Below are 26,996 nucleotides of genomic sequence, written 5' to 3'. Positions count from 1 at the left end.
CTCTCGCTCTTGTCGCCGTCTCGCCGGGGCTTCCCGATCCAGCAAAAATCGCACGCGCATCCGTTCCCGAAAAACGAAAAGCCTGGACCGCCGTTTCGTCCGGGCTCTGTCGCCAACCTGGAACCCTCAAACGCATCCCAAGGCCATCGTCGACCACTACTGCCTCCCCGCACGGGCGCCATTGCCGGATTCAAAAGTGCCCGTCCGACGCTGCCGCACCCGGCAATCCCCCTGATATTCGATCCCCCACCACCCTGTTTATGCATCCGCACCCGCTGGCGGATTCTGGAGGATGCAACGCAGCCACACCGAGTCGGGCTCCTGGCTTGCCCTGGTTCTCGTTTCATGGTCCCTGTCGTCGTGGCTCAAGGCCGCGCTCTTGAAGAGAGATATCGACCCGGTCACCCAAACGGGTCTTTTTGGCGGTGCCTTGGCCGACGAGGCACTGCCTCGGATGCCGCGCTTCGACCGCCGACAGCGCTGGAGTCGCTGGGCAGCAACCTGGATCGATCTGCTGCGGAGCACACGGGCGACGTCGCAAGAACAGCGGCTGGTGTTCGGCTATTACTTGGCCGTGGCCCACATGGCTCTCAGCGTGGCCAATGTCGAGGTAAGCCTGGGCGTGGATGGCTTGCTTGGTGTCAGGCATCGATGCCGATGATGCTGCGGTGCACACCCCGGATCCTGGGCGAGCAAGCCAGAGTGAGCAAGCCAGGGCGAGAGACCAGCAGCCCCCGCCACAAGCAATCCACGGCGGTGGCCGCCAAGCCGCATCGCCAGCAATCCTCTTTCATGAATCACGTCATGGATCCCTTCATGGATGGCTCCATGACAGCTTTCATGAACGCCGCTGATCGCCTACCCCTGATGGGGGTGTTTCTTGCAGCTCCCGCACAAGACGAATGCACCGGCCGTCCGGTCTGCCTCGGGCCGGCTTCTCTGGCTCTATGCAATCTGCGGCTCGCTCGTGCCGGCTCTGCTCGACGAAGCCGTTGGGCTGCTGCTGTCGATACTGTGGTCGCCGCGAATCCACTCTGTCAAGGGCATTCCGATGACAGCACCATGTCTGCAGCAGAACGGGGGCAAGGACCGTCGGCCGAGAAGCTCATCCTGTCCAGTCAGTGGTGCCGTCCTGGCCAGCAGGATTCCCTGTCCCGTGCGGCCTCGGCGTGCCGTCTGTCGATCGGGCAGCCCCCTGGCCGAGCGAACACCCTTGCCGAAGGAGTCGCCCAAGTGTTCTGAATGGTCCAAGCGCACCGTACGGCCAAGCCCTCCTCGATACCCGCAGCAAGCACACACAACGGATCGGTTGGCCCGGTTCGAAGGTCTGGCAGCAGCGCCGGATCAGCCAATACCGCAACCACCGCAGCCACCGCCCGGACCAGGATACCTGCACAGGACTCTGCTCGGCCTACAGCCATCGACCAGGCAACAGCCGCCCTCTCAGCGCCAGGACACCCCGCCAAAGCACGCTGATCCGAACGAGCCACCGCCGCTCGACAACTCTGACTGCCCAATCTGCCTGGGATCGTCGTCGTGCTCGGTAGAGAGTCTCGAGCGGTTCTGCAAGGCCGCGAGACACGTAGCTCACACCGAGTGCATGATGTCGTGGTACTCGACCCAGCGCGACGAGCGCTGTCCGGTCTGTCGGCGAGACCTGGCCATCACCGCGATTGATGATCGCTCGTGGAGCCTGAGCCAAGGCCGCGGGCGCTGGTGGGGCCTGTGGACGATCGTCCAGGCCAGGTGGGACTGGAGCCGGTTCTGGACGAGACTGGGGACGCACTATGGGGTCGTTTTGCTGGTGCTGCTGCTGTCGCGGCTGCCGAGGACAGCGACGAGGACAACGACGAGGAAGCGGAGAGCCGCCGGACATCTCCTTGGAGGGTGAGCGAGAGACTGGTGGTGGCGGGAGGAAGAGGAGACACCGAAGACGATCGACGAGGTTGGTATCGCCGACGGGTGTCGACAGCTGTAACAAACAACGCACACACATGATACATATCTATGCCACATCCGCCGAAACGACGGAGGCAATGGTGGAGGTGGCTCGATGGAGGTGGCTCGATGGAGGTGATGGCCCTGGCAAAGGTGCGAGAGACCGGAAACCGCTGGTGGCGGCAAAGCATTCGCGTGCTGAAGTATATCTGAAACGAAGCATCCAGAGCAACATACCATTGACGGTGGCCAACCAGGCGAGCAGAAGATTAGCTCCGAGCATGAGGGACGGCGTTGATCCTGCAGCAAGGGCAAGGGCAAAGGCAAAGGCAATGCCGACACCATCGCCCGCCTTGCAGCCGATGGTGTTCCAGCAACAACGACATTGTCGGCAGTAGTCGCGAGACACCACTCCCAAGCAGATCCGCAGGCGCCCAACTCATCAGACAGTGGAGGAGGTCTTGACGAGATGCTCAACGGGACACCCGACGAGGCACCAGAGGAAAGCACCGGCCGAGGGTTGCCGGGATGCGACAGTGGCATCAGGGCCGAATCCGGCGGGCCGCAGAGGCCATCACGCCTGGGCGGTGCCGGTGGTGTTGGGCCGAGTCGCCGGCAGCATGACAGTGCCGCGGGACAGGCCTTTGGAGCCGCACAGCAGAATGACGGGGTCATGCTGGATCATGGCGTCCTATGCGGGAGATGACCGAGGGCAACCTGGCAGGGAGTGCTCCAGAGAATCGGGCAGGGAGGGCATTGGGGGGGGGAGCGGGCTGGTCGGGCAGGCGGCGGTCGCGAGGACGAGGGCGGCGGGGGGCCGGGGAAGAGCCGTGAGTCATGCGGGCAGCTCAGCGGACAGGCGGGCGGTCATGACCAGATCCGAGTGGACGCGGATGGCTGTGCCTGTGCGGACGCATGACGGGGGGGACGGACAGCGGAGCGTCGCCATGACGCGAGGCGGTGGAGCGCCTGCCCGGCGGCGAAAGGCGAGTTGAACATCATGTTGTGGACGTAGTGAAGTACGACGACACGGAGACGATCGGCACGCTGAATATCACGCATCAAGTGCCGATCGGTCTTTGGCATTGCTCCATGAACGGCCGCCCATCCATCCATCCATCCATCCAGCCATCCGTCCATCCAGCCCAACCAACAGGGGCCTGCCACGGCCCTGTCCGCAGACGCAGCCAGGCGCCCCCCGCGCGCTGATTCGTCCCATGGCTCCATGTCCGCCACGCCTGCCTGCTGGCGGGCAAGGCGGAGCGAGTGGCCGCTAATTGCCGCCCGACCAATCGCTGCCGCGACGCTCGGTGATTGGATCCGCGCGCGCCCGCTCCGGCGCTTTTGATTGGGTCAGCCGACCGACTGACCCGCCCGCTGCGGCCGCGTCATTCGCCGGCAATGTGACCCGCTGTTACCGCAGCCGTGGCCATGCCGTCCTGCGCGCGGCTGCCCAAACAGCCAGGCGGACGCCGAGCCGAGAAGAACGGGCTCCTCGCCGAGGCCGCCTCGCTTGCGGAGCGAGCTGCGTTGGAGTTGGGGTCCGGCGGTCGCAGACGGGCGGCGGGATATGGAAGATGTGGTAGTGGCATCGTGGGATCGAGAGTGCGACATTGTGGGATCGAGAGTGCGGCATTGTGGGATCGAGAGCAGCGCGATACGCATGGTGCGGATGGATGCAGGATAGATCGAAAGCAAAGTGATATCGCGATGCAGGCGTGGGATCGGCTCGCGAATACCATCGCCGAATGCGACAACGACTGCAGTATTGGCCTTCTCCGACCACGGCGGAGGCGATAGGAGTTTTTGCGACCCGCTTCTCCGATGCCGCTGCTTGAGCAAATCGCTTGAGGGCGCTATGGTCCCCGTCGGGACGGGCAGCACGATTTCAGACCCGGGAACATGAAACCGCCGCCGGTGCCAGGCCGCTCAATGCGAGTACTGGCACTGCGAGCACCGCCAGCGCAAGCAATGCAAACCAATGCAAATCAACGCAACCATTGAGATCAATGCGACCGATGCGACTGATGCGATCTGTGCAATGGTCGATAATGCCACTGCCACTACTCTGTCGACTGTCGCCCCCTCTGTTCCCACAGCAGTGCCGTCCATGCCATCCGTGCTTTCAACACTACCAACACCATCAATACCATCAATACCATCAATACCATCAATACCACCAACACCATCAATACCATCAATACCACCAGTGCCATCAGTGTTGCTGCCACCGGGGCCAATGCTCGTCGCCAGAATATATATTACTTCCGCCCACGCGGACTGCCCTTATCTCCGGCACCGCTTTCGGCTGCGTTTCATACACTTTGGCTCCATGCCGTTGAGTGAATGCATTCGTGCATATTCCCACAGCTGTGCCCGACGCATTCCCACACAGCCCTCATTCCCCGCACTCGATGCCACTCTCCCACGGCTGCATTCCATGCACTCCTGCTGCCCACTCTGGCTCGCTCAGCATCCTCGCTCGGGGGCTCCTCGCCATCTCGCTTCTCCCGTCTCGCTGTCCTCGCCTGCACCCCGGCGCAAGCTCTGGTCTCTCTTGTTGCTGCTGTCAGCTGTTGGTGTCAGATGTCCCCCCTTTCCCCTCGCCTCGGCCACGCTGCTTGCTTGTGTAGTCCTGTTCATGGCCCTCGTCTCGCCGCGCCCTTCTCGCTCGCGTTCTCGCTCCACCCCAAAACTTTTGCCCTCTATTCACTCCTGCTGTGCTCTATTTGCTGAGCACTGGCTTCATGTGTGTTGTGGGGGGGGGGTCATCGACGATCGCTGCTCCTGTGCAAAAAATTTTTTTCGGAGGGAAGGAGGGGGTTAAATAGCCCATCGGCCCCGCATTGCCATCGGCCGTTTTCTCTCCATCCTTTGCCTCCTCCCCATCGCCGACCCTATCTTTCGGTTCCACGCCATCTACCTTTCCGAGAGACCTACTTCTCACCGTCGACTAGGTAATGTCTGGTCTCCATCTGGTGTGCTGTCGCTTGCCGCCGGTGCTGCAATCGCTGGCGCTTCTGCCTCGATTCTGCGCTCCGGTGTGGTGACGGGCGGGCATGCTTGCTGGTTTTGCATCAATTCAGCGCCGGGCTGGTTCCAGGGTTGGTCTGGCTTCGGTTCGGCAATGGTCTTGGTTTCTGCTGCTGCTGGTGCTGCTGGTGCTGCTGGTGCTGCTGGTGCTGCTGCTGTTGCCTGCTTGGGCTCCTTGAATCGGTCAGTTGCGGAATAGCCCTCGGGCATCATTCCAGACCGTCAATGGAGAGACGCATTACGCGGCCTTCCCACAAGGATTGCCATGTCCTGCGCTCTCTGCTCCATCACACCCGGCGTCGGCCCTGTGGCCGCACGGCGTTTGCTCACCCATCGCAGTCCGCTCACGGCGGCCATTCGGTGGAGGTGCATTCCTCGTCGCCGGGTGCTGCTCTGTGTCGGGGAAGGTGGTGGTTCGCCTCCGGCAGAGCGGCCGATGAGCAGGCCCTTGGATCGTGCCTGGACGAGCTTTTCCTGGCCTGTGGCCTGGAGAGCTCCGGATAGGCTCCCACCGTCCATGTGGTCATCACTCCGGCTGGCCGATCGCTCGGTACTTCCTGCGATCGCCAGGTTTCCCGGAGTGCTTCAGCAGCACAGTTTGCTTCTTCTCCGCTCCGCTTGCCCTGCCCTGCCCAGCCCGCTGCCCGCATGACCCGCCAGGCTCTCTCGATCTGCTGAGCGGGCTGCCTGCCTTTCGGGTCGACTATGGCACTTTTCGCCTCTGCTGATCGTTGATCGTTGGTCGTTGATCGTTGGTCGTTGATCGTTGGTCGTTGATCGTTGGTCATTGATCACCACGACTCTGATGCTAACCGCCCACTATCTGTCCATCACTATCGCCCACCATCTGTCCATCACTATCGCCCACCATCTGCCCATCACTACCGCCATGTCCGCACCTTCCGCTCTGGCGGATCCTGCCCACTTCTCTCCCTCCTCGCATTTGCATTTGCATTGCCGTCTCGCCTGTTTTCGTGTTTGCTGGTATGTTCGCGTCGTTTGCTTGGCAATGCTGACTTGTCGTCAACTCTCCTGTCTCGTCGCCTTGATCATGTTTACTGCCTCGTGGTCCACCGTTTGCTCTCTACTGCCTGCGGCTCGCTGTCTGCGGTTCTTCTCTCGCCATCCGTCCATCCCGACTGGTCCTGGCCATGTAAATGACTCACTGTTGCCTCCCTCGCCCGTCTGCTCCGTGTCGCTCCTTGATCCTCTCCCCCCTTGCCGCCACACACACACACGATCGCTGTCATCATGCTGGCTCACCCTTGCCTGCCCTTTGCATCATTCGCACTCATCCGCCGATCCTGCGCACTGCCCCGACGCATAAATGCACCCGGCCGATTGCCTCCGCTGGATCCCGCATCCATCTGATCGGCCTGGTTGTCTTGATCTTTCTCCTGATCACCTCCCCTTCTTCCGATCCCGCCTCACGGTCTGCCTCCATCGCCTTTCTCCACACGCCCTTGCCGGCTGACCTGACCTCCCCTCCATGCAGTCCCTCATGCCTACCCCCGCTGCCGGCCAAAAGACTACCACAGACGATCTGAAATCGAGCCTGAAAATGCTCTCCGTCAACAGCTCCCAGGGTCTCGCCTCGGTCGAGAAGGCTTTCCCCGACTACATTGACAATGTCAGCACCATCGGAAAGAAGGATCAGTCAAAAACCATCAAGGCCCTGCAGGACTGCATCGACCAGGCCAACAACAACATCCTCCTTGCCCAGCCCTTCCTGATCGCTGCCCTTCCCGCCATCCTCAACGCCTGCGGCGACAAAAAGTCCAGCGCCGAGACCCGCGCCAAGGCCGAGCTTGCCGTCAAGACCATCAACGACAAGATGTCGCCCAACTGCCTCCGCGTGGCCCTCCCCCATCTCCTCAAGGCCACCGACGACAGCTGCCGATGGCCCACCCGTGTTGCCGCCCTCAAGGCCATTGCCTCCTTTGGCGACCACGCTCCCGAGCAGCTCGGCTTTGCCCTGCCCGAGGTCATCCCCGCCGTCTCCAGCTGCATCGTCGACCTCAAGCAGGAGGTCTCGGAAGCCGCCGAGCAAGCTCTGCTGGCTGCCTGTGAGGTCGTTGGCAACCGCGACATTGAGCACCTCACTCCCCACATCCTGCAGTCCGTCAAGCACCCCAACGAGGTCCCCGAGCTCATGCACAAGCTGGCCGGCGTGACCTTTGTCCAGTCCGTCGAGTCGCCTGCCCTGGCCATGGTCACCCCTCTGCTGATCCGTGGTCTCGCCACCCGCGCCAAGGCCACCGTCCGCCAGGCCGCCGTCATCATCGAGAACATGTCCAAGCTCGTCGACCACCCCATCGATGCCGCCCCCTTCCTGCCCTCGCTGCTGCCTGCCCTCGAGAAGGCCGCCGACATCCTGTCCGACCCCGAGGCCCGCGGTGTGGCCGAGCGCTCTGTCGCCCAGCTCAAGCGCCTCAGCGCCGCCGTCGACGAGGCCATGCAGCTCGAGCAGCACATCGACCCCGCCCGCGTCCTGGCCGTCATCAAGGACAACGTCAAGACCGCCGCCTCGGAGGCCTACCTGACGCACATTGCCGACCTGTGCTGCTCGCTCATGTCGATCCGCAAATTTGACGAAGCCCACTTCAAGGAGGTCGAGGACCACCTCGTTGTCGTCGTCAAGGACGCCAGCGTCGCCAAGGACGTTGCTGCCGTCCTGGCCCGCGAGTGCGAGGCCATGGCCAAGCCCCTCCCCAAGAAGGACGAGGAGGAGGACGACGCCGAGCAGCTCTGCGACTGCCAGTTCACCCTGGCCTACGGTACCAAGATCCTGCTGCACAACACCCAGCTCCGCCTCAAGCGTGGTGCCAAGTACGGTCTCCTGGGCTCCAACGACTCTGGCAAGACCACGCTCATGCGCGCCATCGCCAGCGGCTCGCTCGAGGGCTTCCCCGACGCTTCCGAGGTCCGCACGGTCTTTGTCGAGGCCGACATTCTCGGCGAGCTCTCGCATCTGTCCTGTGTCGACTACATCATGGCGGACGAGCGCCTCAAGGACTTTGACCGCGAGAAGGTCCTGGGCGTCATGGCCACTGTCGGCTTCACCGAAGACGGCAAGGCCAAGCCCACCAACCCCGTCTCATCGCTCTCGGGTGGTTGGAGAATGAAGCTCGCCATGGCCCGTGCCATGTTGCAAAACGCCGATATCCTGCTGCTCGACGAGCCCACCAACCACTTGGATGTCATCAACGTTGCCTGGGTCAAGAACTACATCAACTCGCTCAAGAACGTCACCTGCATCATGGTCTCGCACGACTCGGGTTTCCTGCGCGACTGCTGCACCAATATCATCCAGATCACAAACCTGAAGCTCAAGCAGTTCCGCGGCAACCTCGACCGCTTCATCGAGCTTAACCCCGAGGCCAAGTCGTACTTCCACCTCAAGTCCTCCAAGCTCAAGTTCAAGTTCCCCCAGCCCGGACCCATCGAGGGCATCAAGTCGCGCTCGAGAGCCCTCATGCGCATGACCCACTGCTACTACACCTACCCCGGCAACAAGAACCCCACCCTCCACGACATCTCGATCCAGGTCTCGATGGCCTCGCGTGTCGGTTGTGTCGGTGAAAACGGTGCCGGCAAGTCGACCATGATCAAGGTCCTGACGGGCGAGCTCGTTCCCCAGCAGGGTGATGTCTGGATGCACCCCAACGCCCGTATCGCCTACGTTGCCCAGCACGCCTTCCACCACATCGAGTCGCACCTCGAGAAGACCCCCAACGAGTACATTCGCTGGCGCTACGAGTTCGGAGAGGACAAGGAGGCCCTGGTCAAGGTCTCGATGGTCTTTACCGAGGAGGAGCAGGCCCTCCAGAAGAAGCCCTTCGAGGTCAAGGATCCGCTCAGCGGCAAGATGGTCAAGCGTGTCGTCGTCGACGTTGTCGGCAACCGCCGCACCAACAAGCAGACCGGCGAGTTTGAGTACGAGGTCCACTTCACCAGCGACGCCTCGGCCGAGGGCCCCTACCTCGGCGCCAAGCTGCTCGCCAAGCAGGGCTGGGAGAAGGCTTGCAAGGCCATTGACCAGCGCATTGCCCAGAACTCGGGTCTGACCCGCCGCGCCCTCTCTGCCGTCAACGTCGAGAAGCACCTCAACGAAGTCGGCCTGGAGCCCGAGTTTGCGTCGCACACCCGCATGGCTGCCCTCTCTGGTGGCCAGAAGGTCAAGGTCGTCCTGGCCGCTTCGCTCTGGAACGAGCCCCACATCATGATTCTCGATGAGCCCACCAACTACCTCGATCGCGAGAGTCTGGGTGCCCTCGCTGCCGCCATCGAGGACTACCAGGGCGGTGTCGTCATCATCTCGCACCACAACGAGTTCGTGTCGACCCTCTGCACTGAGGAGTGGGTCATGGACGCCGGCCACCTCACCACCAAGGGCCAGTCCGGTTCCTGGATGGACAAGCAGGACGACAAGATCAGCGATCAGGTTGTTCTGGAGTCGATTACGGATGCCACCGGCAACACCGTTGCCGTCAAGCAGAAGAAGAAGATGAGCAAGCGCGAGGAGAAGGCCTACATGAAGACTGTCAAGGCCAAGATTGCCAACGGCGACGAGCTCGACGAGGACGAGGAGGAGTTTGCCTATGCCAACAACCTCTTTGGTTAAGCGGCTTTTGCCTCGATTCGGTTGCGTCCTCCCCGTCCCCTCCTCCTCCTCCCCTCCTCCTCCTCCCCTCCTCCTCCTCCCTCCCTCCCCCGCCACCTTGCCTTTGCCCTCCTTCTGTATGTAATTGCTCCGCGCTTGAACTTTATTTTGCTGCCCAGCCATATATCCTTATTTGACCCCCACAGCGCTCACAATGCGAAACCCAGGTGACTTTTGGCGAGAATGGCTGCTCTATTTGTTGGTTTTCGGGATTCTGAATACATTGATGCCAAGCCATCATTCCACAGTAACTTCTAAGCTCAGCGGAATGTGATTCTCGGGGTTCGCTCTCAAACACACAACGTTGCCTGGTGGATGGACGGAGGGGGGGGGGAAAGGTCTTTGTTTCTTCTTGTTATGGGCTGTATTCAAAGTGTCCAACGTTGTTTCATGAACAAACTACATTCACGTGGAAGTCATACAATGATACACACAGATCATTCCCCCCAAGAAGGTGGGGCGGGCGAAATAGAAACCGGAGGTGGAGAGGGCAAATGATAGGGAGCGTGTGAGTCTGTGGGAAGGGGGGAGAGGAGTATATAATCCCAGAAACGGGCTCAAAGCAGGAGAGGGGGGGGGGCTCAGAAGATCGCGAGATCTGACGATCAGAACAAGTCGGCGCGAGGTGCATCAGGACTGATGGGGTGGGTGGGAGAGGAGGGGCTCAGGCTGAAAGGAAGGAAGGAAGAAAGAAAAAAAGGGGGCGAGTAAAGGATACAATAAACAGAGCCATCGTCCTGTGTCGGCCTTAGACAGTACTGTTCTTGAGATAGCACGTCTTGCAGTACGGCTGGTCGTCAATCTCAAAGAACGTCTGGGTCGCCAGGTTTCGCTGGCATTCGCGACAGTTGAAATGCTCGATGTGGCTGGTCGAGGGCGACGGGGGGGGTTTAGGAGGGGAAGATGGAGAGGCAAGTGTCAGTGAGTGGGACGAAGAGGCAAGCCAGCGAGCAGTAACCGCAAAGCAGCAGGATTGAAGCGCCTCGTGGTCGAGGTGCGACACTCACAAGTACGACTGCGACTCCAGGGCAATCAAGACCTCGCCATCGATGTGCTGATGGCATTCGCGACATCGGATGACGTTGCCGCGGTGCTCCAGGCAAAAGACTTGGTCGCCGAGGGTAAAGTACTCCTTTCCAGCCAGCTGTGAGCCGCATTGCTGAAGATGAGGGTGGGTGAGGAAGAGTTAGCAGCACGCCATGAGGCCACATGGCCAATCATGTCTGAAAGGATGCTGTCAGGAACCGGGAACCGCGATCGGCAGCCATGTGCATCGGACACCGTCCGCCCGCTGGCTGGCCGTGGATCACACTTACATCGCAAGTCCGGCAGTCAACGTGAAAGTTCTCGCCGTTGACGGTAAAATACTCGGTCTGGATCAGCTCCTTGCACTTGGCACAAACCAGCCCAATCTTCCACAGGTAGCAGTTGCGGCAAAAGATCTGGCCTTCGTACGGAATCAGCGTGGACGTCAAGTTGATTCCGCACGAGTTGCATATCAGGCACAGGGCATGGTATCGTTTGCCGTCCGCCTCGGCGATCGGGCCCATGATCGGTAGGCCGCAGCCGTTGCATTTGTTGTCGGCCGGCCGGGACTTGATGTGTTCTTCGCAGTAGAGGGCGTTGTCGGACAGGTACGCGTTGGTGTGCTTGAGCGATCGGTGGCACTTTGAGCAGTTAAAGTGGGTAGCGAGCCATGTTCGGGACTCAAAGTTGACCACGGCCGTGTTCGGCGGGATCGCGCCGTTGCAGCAGAAACATGTTGTGATCAGGCCGATGGAATTGGCTGTGAACGCAGACGACGTCCCCGAGGATGGGTCGCTCAAGGCCGAGTTCATCGATGGTGTCGGGTGCAGGCTCGGAGCCTTGTGTAGGCCGGCATCGAGGGCACCTCGGCTGCGATGGCTCTTGAGTCGAATGTTGGCCAGGTCCAGGCGGATCTTTTCGAGAGCCTCCTTGGGCAGGTTGCGCTTTGTCTCGGCAAGAGGGCCGCTCCGTTTGCCGGACGAGTCCGGAGACCCCGAGATCAACTGCGGCGAGTCGCTGCCGCTGTTTCTGCCGTTGCTTCGGTGGCTGTCGTGGGACACGCGATCCAGGGTTCGGACCATACCCGAGGCATCCTTGGCCAGATCGACAGAGTGCCGGAAGCTGGATCTGCTCAGGCGAAGGGCAGGTCGCAGGAGAGTATATGGGTTCGTCGGTCAGGACCAACGCACCGAGGACCAAACAATGTCCTGGGGGACCGCAGACCTCCATCACTCGGCGTCAGCTCACCTCTGTCCATGGATTGCTGTGTTGTTGCTCATGGAGGAGTACGCATTGACCATATTCTCGGTACTGATCTCATGCTCCAGCTCACCCAGGGCTTCCGTGGGGAGGACATCCTCGCCGATCACAAAGGGCGTGGTTGGCAGCACAATCTTGGTGAACGCCGCCTTCTCTTCGAGTATGCTCGCAACGCGCTGAAGCTCGATGTCGAGATTCTGGACCAGGGGCGTGATTTGGGCCTAGATCGGCACCAGACGACAAAGGTGGATGGATGAATGGAGATAGAGAGAGAGAGAGAGAGAGGGGTCAGATTGCTCCGCATGGCGATTGCCGGAGCTGGCGGGGAAGATACTGCGGGTTGCCAATGAGTGCAACGAAACAAACGGTGGCGCCTGTCCACATCAAGGCAATCTTACCGATGCATATTCGGGGGCGGTCATCTTGGAGATCGAGCGGCTGAGGATCCCATACAGCTCAGACGCCTCTTTGTCGCAGTCGATAGTGTTGACCACTTCTCGTTGGACAGGCTCAAGCACCTGCTCGTTGGGACTCTGTGGCGATAGGGCGTTGGGTTCGCAGAGGCGACATCAGATTGAGCTTCAGCTACAGCCGGAGGAATAACGACGCCCCAATTGGACAGCGACGTGAGCATGGCAAGCGGTGCACCCAAGTCAGCACTTACAGAGATCTCATCGACGTATGTCTTGAGTCCTTTCATACGGTCCAAAATAAAGCTGTTCATGACCTCCATGCACTGCTCCTTCTGGCCAAAAGTCACGAGATTGGACATGTTCTGCAGAACTTTGGCCGAGAGCACCAGCGTGCGGTTGGAGCGCGCATCGAGCGGGGCTGATCCGTCCAAGCGGCCACGATGCAGAAACGGCAAGGTCAGAACTGTTCTGTCGTTGCAGATAGAGAATGTCGTTGCCTGCTGCACAGCCGACAGACAGCCGCAAAACTACTGCAGCCACGACGCGGGCAGGAGACTTACGGAGGTCGATGCCGAACAAGCGGGGGCAGAGGACCGCAGGCGCAAAGAACCGCAGGAAGATGAAGCCTGTCACGGAGGTGTATCGAACGTTCTCGGTGTCGGAGAACCGGTCCTGGACTTCGTTCTGAATGAACTCGAAAATCTCACGAAGTTGTCTGTAGAACATTCCGAGCAGCGCGAGTGAGTCGCTGGGGCACCAGGAACATGTATACTGCCATTCACCGCCATCAGCCTCGATGGTGGACGGCCACGATCGCGGGATGACGTTGGTATTGCTGTCGCCGCTGCTCACCCTGGGAAAACCCCAAAGCTTCCAAAGATAGCTTCGGTGATGTGGAAGTTATACTGGGTCAAGTTGCGGATATTTTCTCGAAGGACCTTGCTGTCGGCCTTCTCGAGTTTGACAGGGTCGATCTGGACAGCGGCGCGAGCGCGACAGTAGAGCAATGGCGGGACGCCGAGCAATACCCCGTCGGAGCGATTACATGTAAACGTGTGAGTCTACAGCAGCACGACGGACGCCAGGCCGACTCATTTGGCACGATCGACAGAGCCAAGAGGCTTCACTCCAAATTGGCAATGCCTTTGGTCCGCGCCAGGCGCCTACCTCGCAAGGCTGGTTCTTCTCGATGATGTTTTGGAGCACGCCTTTTAGGACCGACTGGAGGTAGTCTGGAAGACGGATGCAGGTGGTGTCAGGAGCGACGGCACGAGTAAGGGGTGTCTACGCGGGCAGCGATGACTGGGGTCTCGAGGCGATTCCCAAGACACACTTACTGAGTCCAACGTGCTTCATGTAAACATCAAGAGCCTTTGAAGCCATAGAGTTGCCTCTGAAGAGGGTCTTTGCCGACGCTAGCGCCGCAGACGAGCCAGGAAACCAGAACGAGGGAGAGAGAGGAGTTGCAGCTCTGTTAGCACGCGGTCGACGGGGTTCGGGGAACCATCCGAAAACAGCACAGCTCGACGGACGGTGCTTGCCGCCACCAGACTCACGTGTGTTCCGGATTTCATTGCGGAGAAGCATTCTCAAGAAGTGGCCGATGTTGCCGTTGGTTTCAAAGATCCGGACCTAGAGTACGACAGCGTCGCAATGTCTGTGAGTCGACGCGCACAGGTGGACTACAGACGCACACAGGTGGGCTACAGACGCACACAGCGCACCCCCGTCGAAATGGCATTCGATATCGAGCAGCATGCCAACAGAGCCCGCTCCGGGTGCAACGATCGTGGTCAACGCCATATACACAGCTACACAGGAGGCTGATGAGTACACACCAGGCATTTAGCAGCATCTTCGCGCTCGGGGCTGACTTTTCCAATCAGCATCAGCAAGGCATAGTCGTTTTGGTAAAGAAGGTTGAGCATGGGCTCGTAATATGGCAACGGAAGCACAAACGACTCGTTGTACTGCCACTTGATCCGGATGGTGCCTGCAGCGTGTCGGGGTGGCTGTGTCAGCAGCTGGAAGCAGCGGTGTCGCCAGCCACGATTCTGGCGCAGCATGCAGCGCCGGCGCATCATCGGATCCTATGAACCACCGCTCTCGGGCTGGAAACCCCAAGAGTGCCGTGGCATCGTACATACCTGCGCTGCCACAGCTGGGGTAAACGAGATCTCGACATCTGTAGTGGCTGGAAATCTGGCATTCGGAGCACTGCAGGTGGCTCTCGACAAGGATGCCGCCGCAGTGGATGCAGTATGCCATTGCGGTGCGAGATTCGAAAAAGGTATGTGCCCGTCGATCGCGTCCGTATTCCGAAGTCTTGGACTGGAGGGCCTTGATAAGCGCTCGTGGACGGTTCCTCCGCTCTTCTTCGGAGTGAAGCTTCTTTCTGAAGATGCCTGAGGTTGTGTATTGGATTCATGGGTGCAGTGAACCCGACGACAATGTCAGCAAACAGATTGCTTCTCCAACATCGCAGTTGTGCCGCAGGGGTATGGTTGAGACCCACCTTTCTTTTCATCCATGGTGATATCTGCATCGATGTGGGGATTGGGTCCGCGCACGTATGGGTTGTTGGAGTGAGTATCGATTCACAGCGAACGCCGCTAAATCCCTGGCAGAGCGCTAGGCGCACGCTCGCCGAGTCGGGCTACTGCATCGATCGACTTACGGGGGCGTGGCAGCAGTGGATACCACCGATCCAGCCAGGCACTCCGACTCTCCTTGGTCTGCTCAACGATTTGAGCCACAGGGACAGTCAGGTGGCCCAGGAAACACTGCATCTCACTGTCGATCAGATTTTCGTTCCTGTAACGTTCGCGAATAAGTGCAGTTTAGAGAAAGTGACGAGCGGACTGCAGGCCTCCTGATTTGCCCGGCAGTCGTTGATACGAGGAGGGACAGGGCGCGATCGTGCACAATATGTGGCTCTTACCAAACCGAAACGTGCAACTCCTGTTCAGGCTGGCTAGACTTTAGGGGGCTACACCGCACGGAGCGACGAGCAGAAAGAGAGTGTGTGTGTGAGAGAGGGAGAGTGAAAATGCGATCAGTCGAGCCCCTGATTTCGGCGACAGCGGGCGGTGGCTTGCTCTAGTGATACGAACAAGATAAATGTCTCAGCAGAGAACACTGGATCGCGCGTCGGGGGCTGCGTCTTGGTTTGCTGGGTAGACTCGGCAGAAGGATCGGGGAGCAAATGCAAGGTCACGAAAGGCCTCGGGGCATCTGCGGACACATGGGGAGTAACCGGTTAGTTGACGCAGCGATGGTTTGTGCGGATCTGCAGTCCGTCACAGACAGGCCGTGCGGACAGACGATCAATCGTGAAAGTCGATGCGGAATACTTAGCGTGGCCAACACATTCTGGCAGGCTGGGGGGGGGGAGGCGCAACAACCTCTGCCTACCTGCTTGTGGGGCCAGGTTACGAGCTGCAATCACTTGAACAGAGACGGTTGCCACGGCCCGCTCCGGGGGCATGGGCGGATAGTATCTAGCCGTTGTGGTTGTAGTTGTGGTTGTGATTAGGACGCACATCGGAAAGCAGAATGGCGGATGGCGGCTGACGGGACACAGGAAACGGCGCCTACCGGCTTCTCAAACGGATCTCGCCATGGGCCGATCCTTCAGAGCCGTTCGACATCAAACTAAACCACTGGTCGCCATCGTTGAGCAAATGGCATCGAGGAAGATCGAGCTGGAAACCGGACGAGGCAGAGCAGAGCCAGTAAGCGAGCCGAGTTTGTTGGCTGGCACGGTACAAGCGGCTCCGAATGGCCAAGATGCCTGACACTACCTTGGCGATCGGGGTATCGGGCATGTTCTTGAGGCTGTTCCAGATGACAAAGCTGAGCTTTCGGAGATCATCGAGGTCCTCAAAGATGAATTCCTCGCTCTGGCGATGTGAACGGTTGGGCGGTGTTCAGTGCGCTGACCACAGATCGTGCAAAGATGCGCTGGGCGGATCGTGGGAGCCGGTTGCGGGCACAGCCCAGGCAAGCACAGCCCAGCGGAGGGATAAGGCCACTGCCACCCAGCATATCGGCCGACAGGATCATGACCGTTTTGAGGCTGCTGGCGGAGGGGGACTTGCATGCTTGGCGTTGTTCTTACCCAGAACGGCAAAGATGTGTTCCAACATACGGCCGTCTTGACTTCGGTCCTGGCGCGATTATCGAGCTGCAGGATGCAGTATGGGTTGCAGATGTCATCTGCAGGCCCAAACAACAGGTGACGGCGTAAGCTAGGTGCTATGAGGCGAGCGCCGCGTGGCTCCATCAGATTGCTGGGATTCTCGTCGCAGAATGCCCAAGCAAGCCATCCAGAGGACGATCCTGACGAGACCGACTCGGCGAGAAGGGGATCAAGGACACGGCGACGGCAATGCAGTGTGGCGGCACCGATGACATGGAGAGTGGCCCAGCACTAGGCTGTCTGGCCAGATTTCAGCAGGATGCCGAAGGAACCAGAGCCTGGGGAAAGGACGCAAAGAGGCTGATGCGAGGCTGATGCGAGGCTGATGCAGGTCGACGGCATCGGGGGGGGGTGTTGGAGGTACCGGAGGCAAGACGGAGTGGGACAGACAGAGCGGCTGCAGAACAGAAGCGAAGGTGTGCTCGTACCTCTGTGGCCGACGCTGGGCGCCCTGAGGTGCTTGGCCTCGATGATGCGCACGCTGAGCTTCTTGCTAATCGAGACTTCAGACATGATTCAGAGGAATTGCCACCGAGAACGCAGGGCGTTTCAAGGACAGGGGACAGCGGGAAAGAAGATGCAGGCTTGGCGACGGAGCCGACGAGAGCTATCGGCCTTATGGCGGCAGGGCAGACGCAGGGTAGATGGATAGCCAAGATGGATAGCCAAGATGGATAGCCAAGATGGATAGCCAGATGGACAGCCAGATGGATAGCCAGATGGACAGGCAGCGGGTCGGGGGAAAGACGCCAGACCCAGAGCGAGATGCAGCCGGGGGAGAACAGCGCCAGAGGACAGAGAAACGGCCGTTGTTGCAGTGCGGGCGGCCACGAAAAAAAGGCAGCCGCGTTCTGTGCAATCGGCGGGGCGGTATTGCCACGGGGCGGCCGATACGGCGCCGTGTGAGCCGGGGTGGGCGGTGGTGGTTGGCCGTCAGGGGGGGAGGGCGAGCGTGGGAGTCGAGGGAATGGGGCAGCCCACGCTGCGGGTGGGACCATTGGTGGTGTAAGTGGGACTAATGATGGTGCGAGGAATGAATGGCATCGCCGGTCTGGCTGTTGGATAGCGTTGATGGACACCGCAGCATTAGACTCGAGGAGAATGCCACCGTTGCGTCTGTGCTTTGGCTGCATGGCATGGCATGGCATGGAGGGTGCTCTCGCCCGTCTGGCCGCACGAGCTGCACGAGCTGCATGGCGACCGGTCCGGGGCAACTGGTCCAGGGCGACTGGTCCGGGCGGCTGGCCCGGGGGCCGCCAGAGCACCTTCATTGCTGGTCAGCCGAGGGCCGCGTGCCGGGAACGAGCCGCTGGCCGCAGCGATCGCACGATCCAGGGCCGCCCCGGCGAGCTGCTTGCTGCATGATCTGCTCTTTGAATCGCTGGATCATCCGCTCGTTGAATCGCTGCATGATCTGCTCGTCGAATCGCAGGACTCGCTCGTTCGATTGTTGGATCAGTTCCGGTGGCGATCCCTGTCACAAGCCACACGGGCCGGTGGCGCTGCTTCTGCCGACCACATCACGTGCTGTCCCTCCCGGCTTCGTGCCAGGAGTCGAACCGCCCAAACGGCACCCATCACATCGCATCCATTGCATCCATCGCATCAACCACCACATCAACCGCATCAACCGCATCAACCGCATCGACACTTGCACACCACCCCCATGGAAGATCTCTCTGCGCCGAGTCTGGCCGAGACGGGCGGCTCCTTTGGCTCGCTCGCCGACCTGGCCCACAAGCGCATCGCCACGTTCGCCTATCTGCGGAAGCTGCACGACGGCAACTCGTATTATCTCTCAACGGTGCTCCTGCCCAGCGATGCCCTGGTGAGTATGCTCGGGCACTATCTGTGCTTGCGCAAAGCTTCATCCCTGCCTGTCTTCTTCCGTGCAGCGCCTTTCTCTGTGCAGCATCTGCCTCCATGCTGTCGCCCCTTGGCAGGAGCGCTTTGCTGCAAGCCAATGGTTCCTTGCAAGCTTGCATTCGTTGGACTCACCACCGACTCCTCTACAGGCGGTCCTCTACGACAACACCAAAACGAAAAAGAGGTTCGCTTCCGTCTCTTGGCCCGGGTGCATCTCGCCCACTGCACACCCAATCCCGATCCCGAACGAACACGCCTCGCTCGTCTGGGTCGCCATCCCGCCCACAAACGCACTCACCCTCACATGCACCCCTTTCCGATCGATCCGCCAACAGGGCCATCAAATGGTTCAATCTCGGCCTCAGCTTGGGCTCCCTGCTGCTGGTCCCAAACCACATCGAGTTTCTGAAAGCAGCAAACTCGGTCATGATGGACTACGAAGCCGATATGGAGTCGTCGAAGCCTGGCCTGGTACCGTCTGGTGTCGCTGCATCCGATCCGATCCGATCCGATCCGATCCGACGAGCTGCGAGAACGGCCTTCAAGATGGCGTCGTGTGCTGTGCTGCGTTGCTTCAGAATGGTGGATGTGTTTGCTGACCAGCTTCACCTGTCTCCTGTCCGTCCCTGTCCCTGTCCCTGTCCCTGTCCCTGTCCCTGTCCCTGTCCCTGCCTTTTGTTTCATGCCATCCGCTTCCGAATGTGTCCCAGACTCGGCTCTTCTCCGCAAAAAAGTCAACATCCGATCTGCAGAGTGCAGCTTTGGGAGGCTCGAAGGAATCGCTGGCCCTGCCCGCGTCTCTCCTCGAATCGGCCCAGCTGGTAATACCATGTCGTCCATATTGTCCATGTCGCCCTGTACCCTCCGATGTGGCCAAGACTCTGGCTTGTTTGAGCAGCATCTACCCCGCTGCTGACCAACAGATTTTTGCTCGCCCTTGACTCGCCCCTGCGACACCAGCCATTTGAAATTGACTACGTCCAGGCGCTCTCGGCTCTCTGCGACATCTTCATGGCCTGCTACAACAAGCTCATGGAGCTCGAGGAGCTGGAGCAGAGTACTGTGTTCCTGGAGGGTCTGCTCAAATTTGATACCAGAGCCAAGGTAAAGAGTCTGTTCTCGCCCTGCTCATGCCACTGTCGCCGCTCGCAAACCGCTCACAAACACCCTCGCAAACGGCAGCTCAGTGCCCAATTGTCAATGTTTGATTTCCAAGCATGTGTCTGACCGCATTCAATGCTTTATCCCACCGATTGCTCTTCTCAGAAAATCATCGGATTGGTGCTGCTGGACGTGGACCAGCTGGCAAAGAACTTGCTGCGCGAGGAGCTCGAAATCATCAATCCGACAAACACCCTCTTTGGAGAGGATGTGCGATAGAGGCGGGTGCGGCCGCCACCGACACCGACACCGACACCGACACCGACACCGACACCGACACCGACACCGACACCGGAATTTCTTGCGATGGGAGGCACCGCTGTCCCCGAACTGTCACCGCCCTCAATACACTCATTTCGGAATGCTGTTTGCGCGACCATCGCAGGGGGGGGGGGCAATCCATCAATCGTCTATTCTCTACACTTTTCTGGATCGGGACTGGCTTCGGCGATCGACACGACCATTCTCATCAAGAGTGTCATTGGATTAGCGGCGCTTGCTTTCTTCGGGTTCAGTCCGCCGGCCCAGGAAGGCCCAAAGAAGAATTCTATCCATCAACAAAGTCCTGCTGCAGCTCAGAGACAATTTTCTGGAAGAGCTGCTTGCGTCGCGACGGAACAAACATGCTGAACCGATGGAACAGCTCAAACGTTGTCGGCAGCTGCTCCAGATCGGCCGCTCGCAAGCCAAAGACCTGGGCCGCCCCGCGCAGTGCCAGCTCGGCTTTGATGTACGGAACAAAGATCTCGCGGATGGCTGTCAAGAGCCCCTCGACGGTGACGGCCTGCTGCTGGTACTGTTCGATGGCATGGCGGATCTGGTCCCAAGCAGCGCGCGAGAGCACCGCCCTGACCTGGGTCGTGCCAGCAGATACATTGTCAGCGAGCGAGCGACGCCATCAAAGCGACGCCATCAAAGCGACTGTGAGAAGCCAAGCGTTGCCAACTCGTCCCCAATATACAACTGTCTCTACCACCGCTTTGCAATTCGCCTGCCTCCGTCCGAATCAAGCAACACGGACGATATCGGCTCCTTCACAGCACTGGGACTCACATGCTGTTTGTACTGGAGCGCCGGTGCGAGCGGGCCACCAGATTTGCGCTTGCGCCGGGAGGAGTCCTTGCTTTGCTTGACACTTTCGACAGCGGGCTGGCCAGACTCCTTTCGCACCGCGATTGGATCCGTCGGGTTGGCTGGGGTTGGTTCGACCGTTGGTGCGACAGCACCCTTGGTGACAGTTCGCTTGTGGCTCTCGCTGGACTCCTCGCAGTGCATGTTCATTCGGGACAGCGAGACGTCCAAATCCGTCTGTCTCGTCAGCCCTACGGCCCCGTGTGTCTCAGATACTGCCTGCGGCTCTTTGGGAGCAGAGTCATGGGTCGAGCGTGCCGATCGCGACGGCGCCACAAGTGCTGTTGGTAATGGCGCTGCAGCGGAGAGTGGAAGCGATGATATTGGTGGGGCTGATGCCGCCGGTAGCATTTGTGCAGGTGGCATATGTGTCGGTAGTGTTGGTGGTCCTTGGATCGATGACGACGATGACGACGACAGTGACGATAATGACGACACCGCCGATGGTAACAGCGACGGGTTTGCACGGATCGCCGCGGATTTTGGCAACGCATGAGCGCTGGAATAGGGCTCGGGTCGTCTCTGCTTCCGAGCGAGCTGCTGTTTGTGGAGGACTTCGAGCAGCTGCCGCTGCTTGGCCGAGTCGATCTGGTCAACCTTTGCCGAGAGCATCCGGGTCATGGCTTGGGAGTACCCAGAAGAACGCTCACCACTCGGTCGCGGGTTGTGGGCGGTCCATTCGACGTTGGCAACGCTGGTTGTCAGAGGCCTGGGTTGCTTCGTGATTGCCAGCCCGGATGCCGGTAGATGAGGAGGTGGAGGAGGGGGCATTCGGGTTTCCAAGCGGGGTACGGCAATGGGGTTGGGAGTGGCAATCGCCGGGGGCATGTTTGGCGGGTCCGCAGCGACAAAGTTGGTACCGAGGACTTTGGGGGGCTGATGGATCCCGTCAAGATCCAGCCGCTGGAGAGTACACCAAGCAGTCAGCACAGTCGACAGGGCGATTGCGTCTCGGCCACCAGCGCTCGCATCGTCCGCCCCCCCCCCGTACTCCAGAGCAGTGCGGTTGCCCATTCATACCTTGACTCGTTTGAAAAACTGAGAGATGGCCTGCGCTGCTTGGCCAAATCGGGTCTGTTGTTGCACGCACATCCCACAGAGCGCAAGTGTCAGCATCACCCTCGGGTCGGCAGGGCGGAGTGCAGGCCGGCATCGGACTTACGAGCTTCTGGACATGCGGACGGATCCATGCAGGCAACTGCCCGAGCTGCTCTGCCTTCTGAAACCTAGTTGGCAAGATGGTGAGCAAAGTAGTGAATCAAAATGCCCCCCCCCGGATGCTACCGGCACCTTGCGCCGATCCAGACAACAACAAACCTCTCGTCGCAAAGGATGATCGCGCCGTAGTCCTTGCGGTGGCGAATGCTGTCCAAGACAATCCGGCCAAAGTGAGAATCATGAAACAGCCAATCAGATTCATCATCCAAAGCCAGCCAAATCGCCAGTCCAATGCGGGAGCGGAACAGCGAGGCAAAGCCGGCATCGAGACGTACACGCGGCCGACGGCTTGATTGACCGCCCGAGAGGCTGTTTGCTTGTACCAGCTCTGGCCTGAGATGTACATGTGCTGCCAACAAAAGTATCGCGGCTTGAATCAGGGCCGACGAGCTCTCCGGTTGAGTCGACACATGGTGCACCAGGTGAGTCGACACAGGTATACCGGTTTCGCACCTGTTTTCCTTGACTCCGCGCGTTCTGTCGGACTTCGTCCAAGTAGTTCTTCTTCAAGTTGACCTTGGGGTCCGTAGTAGCTGGATGTTGCAAGACCGTTGGTATCGGTGCAGCGAGTCAGTTTGTGAAACTGCGACTATACAGGCTGGCGGGGCTTGCACCCAGTCTATCCGCATTGCGAGACGCCATGGGCGATGCAACAAAGCACAAAGGGGAGACCGACCATCAGCAGTTCCCACGGCATACCTGAAAACGGAATGCCGCATATGACAACGGCTCGTCCGCGAGCATCGCTAAAATCCAGCCCCTCGCTGGCTTTCCCCCGACAGACCGCAAAGAAGACGGCGCCGCCAAAGCGGCCATCGTTGAGCTTGTCATAGAACTGCTTCATGGCCTGAGCACCAGCATGGAGAAGCCAAGGTGTCAGACCAACAGCACCATGTGCTGTGTCGAGGCACGAAGTTCGCTTCCGTCGCCCCCCCCCAGTAGAGTGCGTGAATCATACCTCTCCGAAATCCTCCTTCCCGCGTGGTTCTATCACCAAATCCTTGTGCTTCTTGATTCTGTTGATGATGGAGTTCCCGCCGGTCAGGGGCTAGATCGTGCGGGACAGCAAATGGGCAAATGGCCACCATGATACGTGTGAATGAGAGTGTCCTGGTGGGCATTGAGGCGGACGGAAACGGGCACGGGCAAGGCAGCGACATGGGCATGAGCAAGTGAGAATTTCAGCTGCATTGGCCGGCAAATACTCTCTCATCCCCCCCGAGTCACTCACGACCTCCCGAGCCACTCACGACCCAGACTCCATACCGGAATAGCCCAGTAGTCGCAGCAGCTCTTCATCGCAGCATACGAGGGAAAAAACACAAGCATGCCGTCGGGAATGACGACCACAAAGTTGGCCAGCATACTGCCGAGCTCCTGGATGTACTCGGGATTGTGCCGGTTGGCATAGCTCGAGTTGAGGGTTTTCTCGGACGGCCCCCGGCTGAGGGCTAGCACCAGCATTTGCTGCGGATCGATGATATGCGGATTCTCGAGCCGATATGGGAACGGTCTGGATGAATATGGTAGCAGTTGGTGGCGGGGATCGGGTCAATACGATTGCATCGACGGCTGGAGCACCATTGTCAATCCTGCATGACAGTCGGCATCAGAAGCTTACATTCCCATTTCCATTGCAAAACCATCCAGAGGATTCTGTCGCAGCAGAGGAGAGCGTGGAGTATCGTATCAGCAACGCATGCTGCCAGGCCTCTTGAAGAGACTGCCAGCGTGGAGAGTGCATATCCGCCAATATGTTCCAATGTCCTTGGCGAATGCGCCATTCTCTCGCGTGCATGGGCGGCTCACCAGTGTGCCAGAGGCCATCACGATCGACCGCACCCCGTTCTGGGATAGATCTTTCATGACAACGCCTGCATTCATGCACCAAAAGTTGATCACTAGATTCCCGAGGCGCCTGGTCTTGCTGGACCGCGCTTCGCCCGCTTTCCAGGGAGCGGCGGCGTCCTCGGATACTTCTTGGATAAAAACCTGAATCGTCCATCAAAGCCACGAATCGCATCAGTCGCTATCTCGGGGCCACTGGGAGGAGAGTTTTGGAGGGGGGGGTGCACATACAAAGCACAGTGCCGCTCACAGATCCGCCTCGGAATACCTTGTAGCTCTTGCAGGTGTCCGCGAGATCGGCGCTGCTTCCGCGAAACGCCACCTCAAGGGCGCTTTTGAAGACATAGATCCCGGCTGGAGGAGGCTGCGCCTTGTCGTTGCCACCTGCATCCCGCAAAGGCGGCAGAGTAAGTATTTGATCGTGGTACAGGGGAGGGAAATGCAATGGCAAAACTATCCCTCCTGTCCACCAAACTCGTGGCGGCGCTTGTTGTTGAACCTGAGAGTCCACCACATCAAGGTCATCGACGTGAGGGGCGGGACGATTGGAAACCTACCCTCGGCCAAGAGCAGCGACGCATGGCTCAGGATAGCAAAGAGCGGCTCGATCGTCGTAAATGTGATGCCCAGCTTCGAGAACAGCTCAAAGATGAAGCTTCCCTCTTTGAGGACCTGGCGATTCTGGTCGAGCTCCTTGGACACGGTCGACAGCTCTGCTTCAAATCTCAGGATGAGATCTGGAGCCACAATATGATGCGCGCATTGGAGCGAAGACGATATTAGATCAGCGATGGATGATTCAACAGTGCCCTGGGCGTGGCTGTGTACACACCTTCGACCTTGGCAAAGTCCGATACCGAGGGTTCGTCGACAGGGTATAGGGGCGAGCTTGCAATGTCCTGGCATCGCCGAATCTCGATAATGGCATTGGCCAGATCGGTCGGCGTGAGCTCAAACGACGCAGCCTCTGTACAGGCACTCTCCTGAAGCGAAGGAATTGCTGCAGATCAGCGCCTGTTCAAACTACTGACACCCGCTGACAGCGATACACTGCAGATGGAAGCAAGTGGGTCGAAGCGAGCAGATGGAAGCACCAACCATGTTGTGCGCCTCGTCAAAGATAATGACGGCATTACTGAAGGGGCAGTCGTTGTAGCGGATGCAGGGAGCGGGTTAGGCACAAGAGCATGTCGCTACGATGGATGCGCTGAGCACAGCCATTGACATGCTGTTGCTCGATAAAGCGGCCATGTGCCAACCTCAGTGTGATCCCTAGCGACTTTCTCACAAGCGGGTCGATCAGGTAGCTGTACGGAACAAAGACAACTTCGGCGCCGCGAACATTGTGCTTGGAAATGTAATATGGACAGGCCCTGAACAAGAACCATCGAGCAATTCAGAATAGAGGATGCGTTGTCGGTCTGCTCCAGCAAGCAGCACCAAAAGATTGCCCGCATTTGATCTATTTGGAATGCGGACGTACTGATGTTGAGCGCCGCGACTGACAAGCTCCTCGATATCCAGGATGCTGTGGGCGAATTCCTGTCGGTGGGCAACCACTGACAGAGCGACGGGTCAGCACAGGAAGACGTGGATCGTTCAGAAGCGAGCAGACACTCAGCAGCCTCATTCCTCACCATCGACCCGTCGGTAGAAGCTGCAACTCTCTGTCCTGATGCTCTTGACGCACTGGGCAGACATGATCGACGACGAGGGTGCGTTCGAGATCTGTGGATGAATGCACATTTGATCCCGGCTGCCGAACGGAGCCATCCGCGGTCTGTTCATTCCGGACATGGTGTGGTTGTCGCAGAGACAATGGCGGTTAGCTGTGGAATCGTCATTGACGCAGAGACATTGTGCACTCTTGATAGCACGGTGATATTGCGGCCCAGGAGGGTCGTCATAGTGGTATGAAGACATTTGTTGGCGGACGAATGCGAACCTGTATGATGTGTTTCGCAATTCATGGATCGCCTGTGTCAGTTGCGAGTGAGTTCTTGAGGAAAAATAGATCGTAGGGACTGCCTCTGCTCATGAATATTGGGAATATGGCCATAGTCTTAGCAGTCCTTGTAGATACGGATGTCGAGGCAGCGGGTCGATGCGATTGGGTTCGTACCGGCAGGTGGATTCGGATTCGATGCTTGGCCGGGCCCGTCGACTGCCCGACGATCCAAGGAGGCTGGCTTGTCCCTTTGGGCGAGCCGGCCGGCCGACTTTTGGCTCCGCTGAGATCTGGCCAGGAAAGCCGATCGCCAGGCCAGGGCGGCGCACAACAGACAGACGGTCTTGCCGGTCCCGGTGGGCGACTCGATCAGCGCATTGTTACCCTGTGCGGCGGCGGAATCGTCAGCGACGTTGGAAGAGAAGCCACGGGAGACTCGGCAGGAGGAAGGCTGCTCCTGCAGATCCTGCTGTCGGGTGTTGCTGGAGGGGGGATGCGAATGCGGAGCGGCCTACCGTCTCGAGCGCACCAATGACCCGCTCCATGAGCGCAATCTGGCACTCGTAGGCATCATACGGGAACTCGACTTGAATGCCCCGGATGGTGTATGTCGGCATGGCACCGGGACAGCAGCGGGGATGACCATGGCAGAGCAGAGCAGCCGACGGCGATGGCCCAGAAGGCTGGGTGCGAGGGGGAGAACTGCGCAGCGCGATCCTGCAGATACAACTATCAATTTTTTCCGGCCCTCTCGCGGCTGCTCATCTCGAATATGAATACACGCTGTAGACCAAGATGCAGCAAAAGTTGGAATCCGGCCATGGTCGGTTGACGGCATTTGGTATCGTCTTGAGCCGATTGACGGTGGTGGTGGGCAATTGGTGTGGAGGAATGACCAATTGTATCATTGTTGGAAGCTCCACTCCGATTGCGGACAAGAACCACCACCGTCTGAATCTCTCTGGTTGGAAACCTAGTCAAGCGTGGCTGTGTGTCAGCGAGATGGCATGATCGTTTGGCTATCAGGCAAGACTCACCTTGACAAGATGTCTTCCCACGACTGATTGAGCGAGCGATGCGTTTCTGGATCTAAATCAAGGACGCCACTGCACAGTATCACTGCCAGCCCAAAATGCGCTGGTTTTGAGGAGAATTTTTCTTCCCCAAGGGCAGAACCAGCCATCGTCGCTATTTTCTCGCCAGATGGCTCCCAAGCGAAAGACACCCCCGATCCCGACCCGGGATCACCCAATGACTCTCCTGTGGCCAAGAAACCCGTCATCAAATCGT

At 59.1% G+C, this 26,996-nt stretch overlaps 6 protein-coding genes across 6 annotated transcripts; 3 read left to right on the top strand and 3 right to left on the bottom strand.

The window, feature by feature from the left end:
* The first annotated feature begins 73 nt into the window (after nucleotides 1-73).
* Nucleotides 74-1,948, top strand: BJ171DRAFT_132850 (uncharacterized protein). The gene is made up of 2 exons (XM_053105639.1): nucleotides 74-610; nucleotides 887-1,948. Exons 1-2 carry the CDS (start codon nucleotides 293-295, stop codon nucleotides 1,889-1,891), a joined length of 1,323 nt encoding a protein of 440 aa, XP_052965859.1. The 5' UTR covers nucleotides 74-292; the 3' UTR covers nucleotides 1,892-1,948.
* Nucleotides 1,949-2,314, bottom strand: BJ171DRAFT_132847 (uncharacterized protein). The gene has a single exon (XM_053105638.1). It carries the CDS (start codon nucleotides 2,219-2,221, stop codon nucleotides 2,006-2,008), a length of 216 nt encoding a protein of 71 aa, XP_052965858.1. The 5' UTR covers nucleotides 2,222-2,314; the 3' UTR covers nucleotides 1,949-2,005.
* A 4,218-nt stretch (nucleotides 2,315-6,532) lies between these two features.
* On the top strand, nucleotides 6,533-9,595 carry BJ171DRAFT_424968 (elongation factor EF-3; the record flags this gene model as incomplete). The annotated part of the gene is made up of 1 exon (XM_053107694.1): nucleotides 6,533-9,595. The coding sequence occupies one exon, from the start codon at nucleotides 6,533-6,535 to the stop codon at nucleotides 9,593-9,595; it is 3,063 nt and encodes a 1,020-aa protein (XP_052965857.1).
* Nucleotides 9,596-10,257: 662 nt separating this feature from the next.
* Nucleotides 10,258-16,738, bottom strand: BJ171DRAFT_132827 (uncharacterized protein). Its single transcript, XM_053105637.1, has 21 exons — nucleotides 16,454-16,738; nucleotides 16,137-16,235; nucleotides 15,931-16,037; nucleotides 15,748-15,833; nucleotides 15,447-15,567; nucleotides 15,275-15,322; nucleotides 15,011-15,147; nucleotides 14,849-14,872; nucleotides 14,481-14,738; nucleotides 14,172-14,326; nucleotides 13,890-13,965; nucleotides 13,671-13,748; nucleotides 13,501-13,565; nucleotides 13,186-13,307; nucleotides 12,894-13,048; nucleotides 12,585-12,751; nucleotides 12,319-12,453; nucleotides 11,909-12,141; nucleotides 10,951-11,788; nucleotides 10,642-10,793; nucleotides 10,258-10,500 (listed from the first exon to the last, which is right to left on the bottom strand). The coding sequence occupies exons 1-21, from the start codon at nucleotides 16,616-16,618 to the stop codon at nucleotides 10,383-10,385; spliced, it is 3,339 nt and encodes a 1,112-aa protein (XP_052965856.1). The 5' UTR covers nucleotides 16,619-16,738; the 3' UTR covers nucleotides 10,258-10,382.
* A 1,407-nt stretch (nucleotides 16,739-18,145) lies between these two features.
* Nucleotides 18,146-19,855, top strand: BJ171DRAFT_507906 (uncharacterized protein). The gene is made up of 6 exons (XM_053111262.1): nucleotides 18,146-18,362; nucleotides 18,550-18,584; nucleotides 18,736-18,871; nucleotides 19,111-19,221; nucleotides 19,361-19,504; nucleotides 19,667-19,855. Exons 1-6 carry the CDS (start codon nucleotides 18,201-18,203, stop codon nucleotides 19,778-19,780), a joined length of 702 nt encoding a protein of 233 aa, XP_052965855.1. The 5' UTR covers nucleotides 18,146-18,200; the 3' UTR covers nucleotides 19,781-19,855.
* Nucleotides 19,856-19,951: 96 nt separating this feature from the next.
* Nucleotides 19,952-26,451, bottom strand: BJ171DRAFT_507902 (helicase C-terminal domain-containing protein). The gene is made up of 22 exons (XM_053111261.1): nucleotides 26,222-26,451; nucleotides 25,881-26,091; nucleotides 25,704-25,788; nucleotides 25,396-25,538; nucleotides 25,242-25,317; nucleotides 25,018-25,131; nucleotides 24,857-24,893; nucleotides 24,591-24,741; nucleotides 24,316-24,495; nucleotides 24,027-24,142; nucleotides 23,720-23,902; nucleotides 23,532-23,566; nucleotides 23,177-23,423; nucleotides 22,869-22,958; nucleotides 22,610-22,757; nucleotides 22,364-22,443; nucleotides 22,186-22,259; nucleotides 22,010-22,057; nucleotides 21,855-21,918; nucleotides 21,713-21,766; nucleotides 20,615-21,595; nucleotides 19,952-20,414 (listed from the first exon to the last, which is right to left on the bottom strand). Exons 1-22 carry the CDS (start codon nucleotides 26,321-26,323, stop codon nucleotides 20,109-20,111), a joined length of 3,525 nt encoding a protein of 1,174 aa, XP_052965854.1. The 5' UTR covers nucleotides 26,324-26,451; the 3' UTR covers nucleotides 19,952-20,108.
* Between the last annotated feature and the right edge of the window lie 545 nt (nucleotides 26,452-26,996).

The sequence above is a fragment of the Polychytrium aggregatum genome (genome assembly GCF_025602895.1).
Source record: "Polychytrium aggregatum strain JEL109 chromosome Unknown BJ171scaffold_22, whole genome shotgun sequence".
Taxonomy (NCBI): Eukaryota; Fungi; Chytridiomycota; class Chytridiomycetes; order Polychytriales; genus Polychytrium; species Polychytrium aggregatum.
The sequence above is the reverse complement of the archived record's forward strand: the minus strand, read 5'-3'. Positions and strand labels throughout refer to the sequence as shown.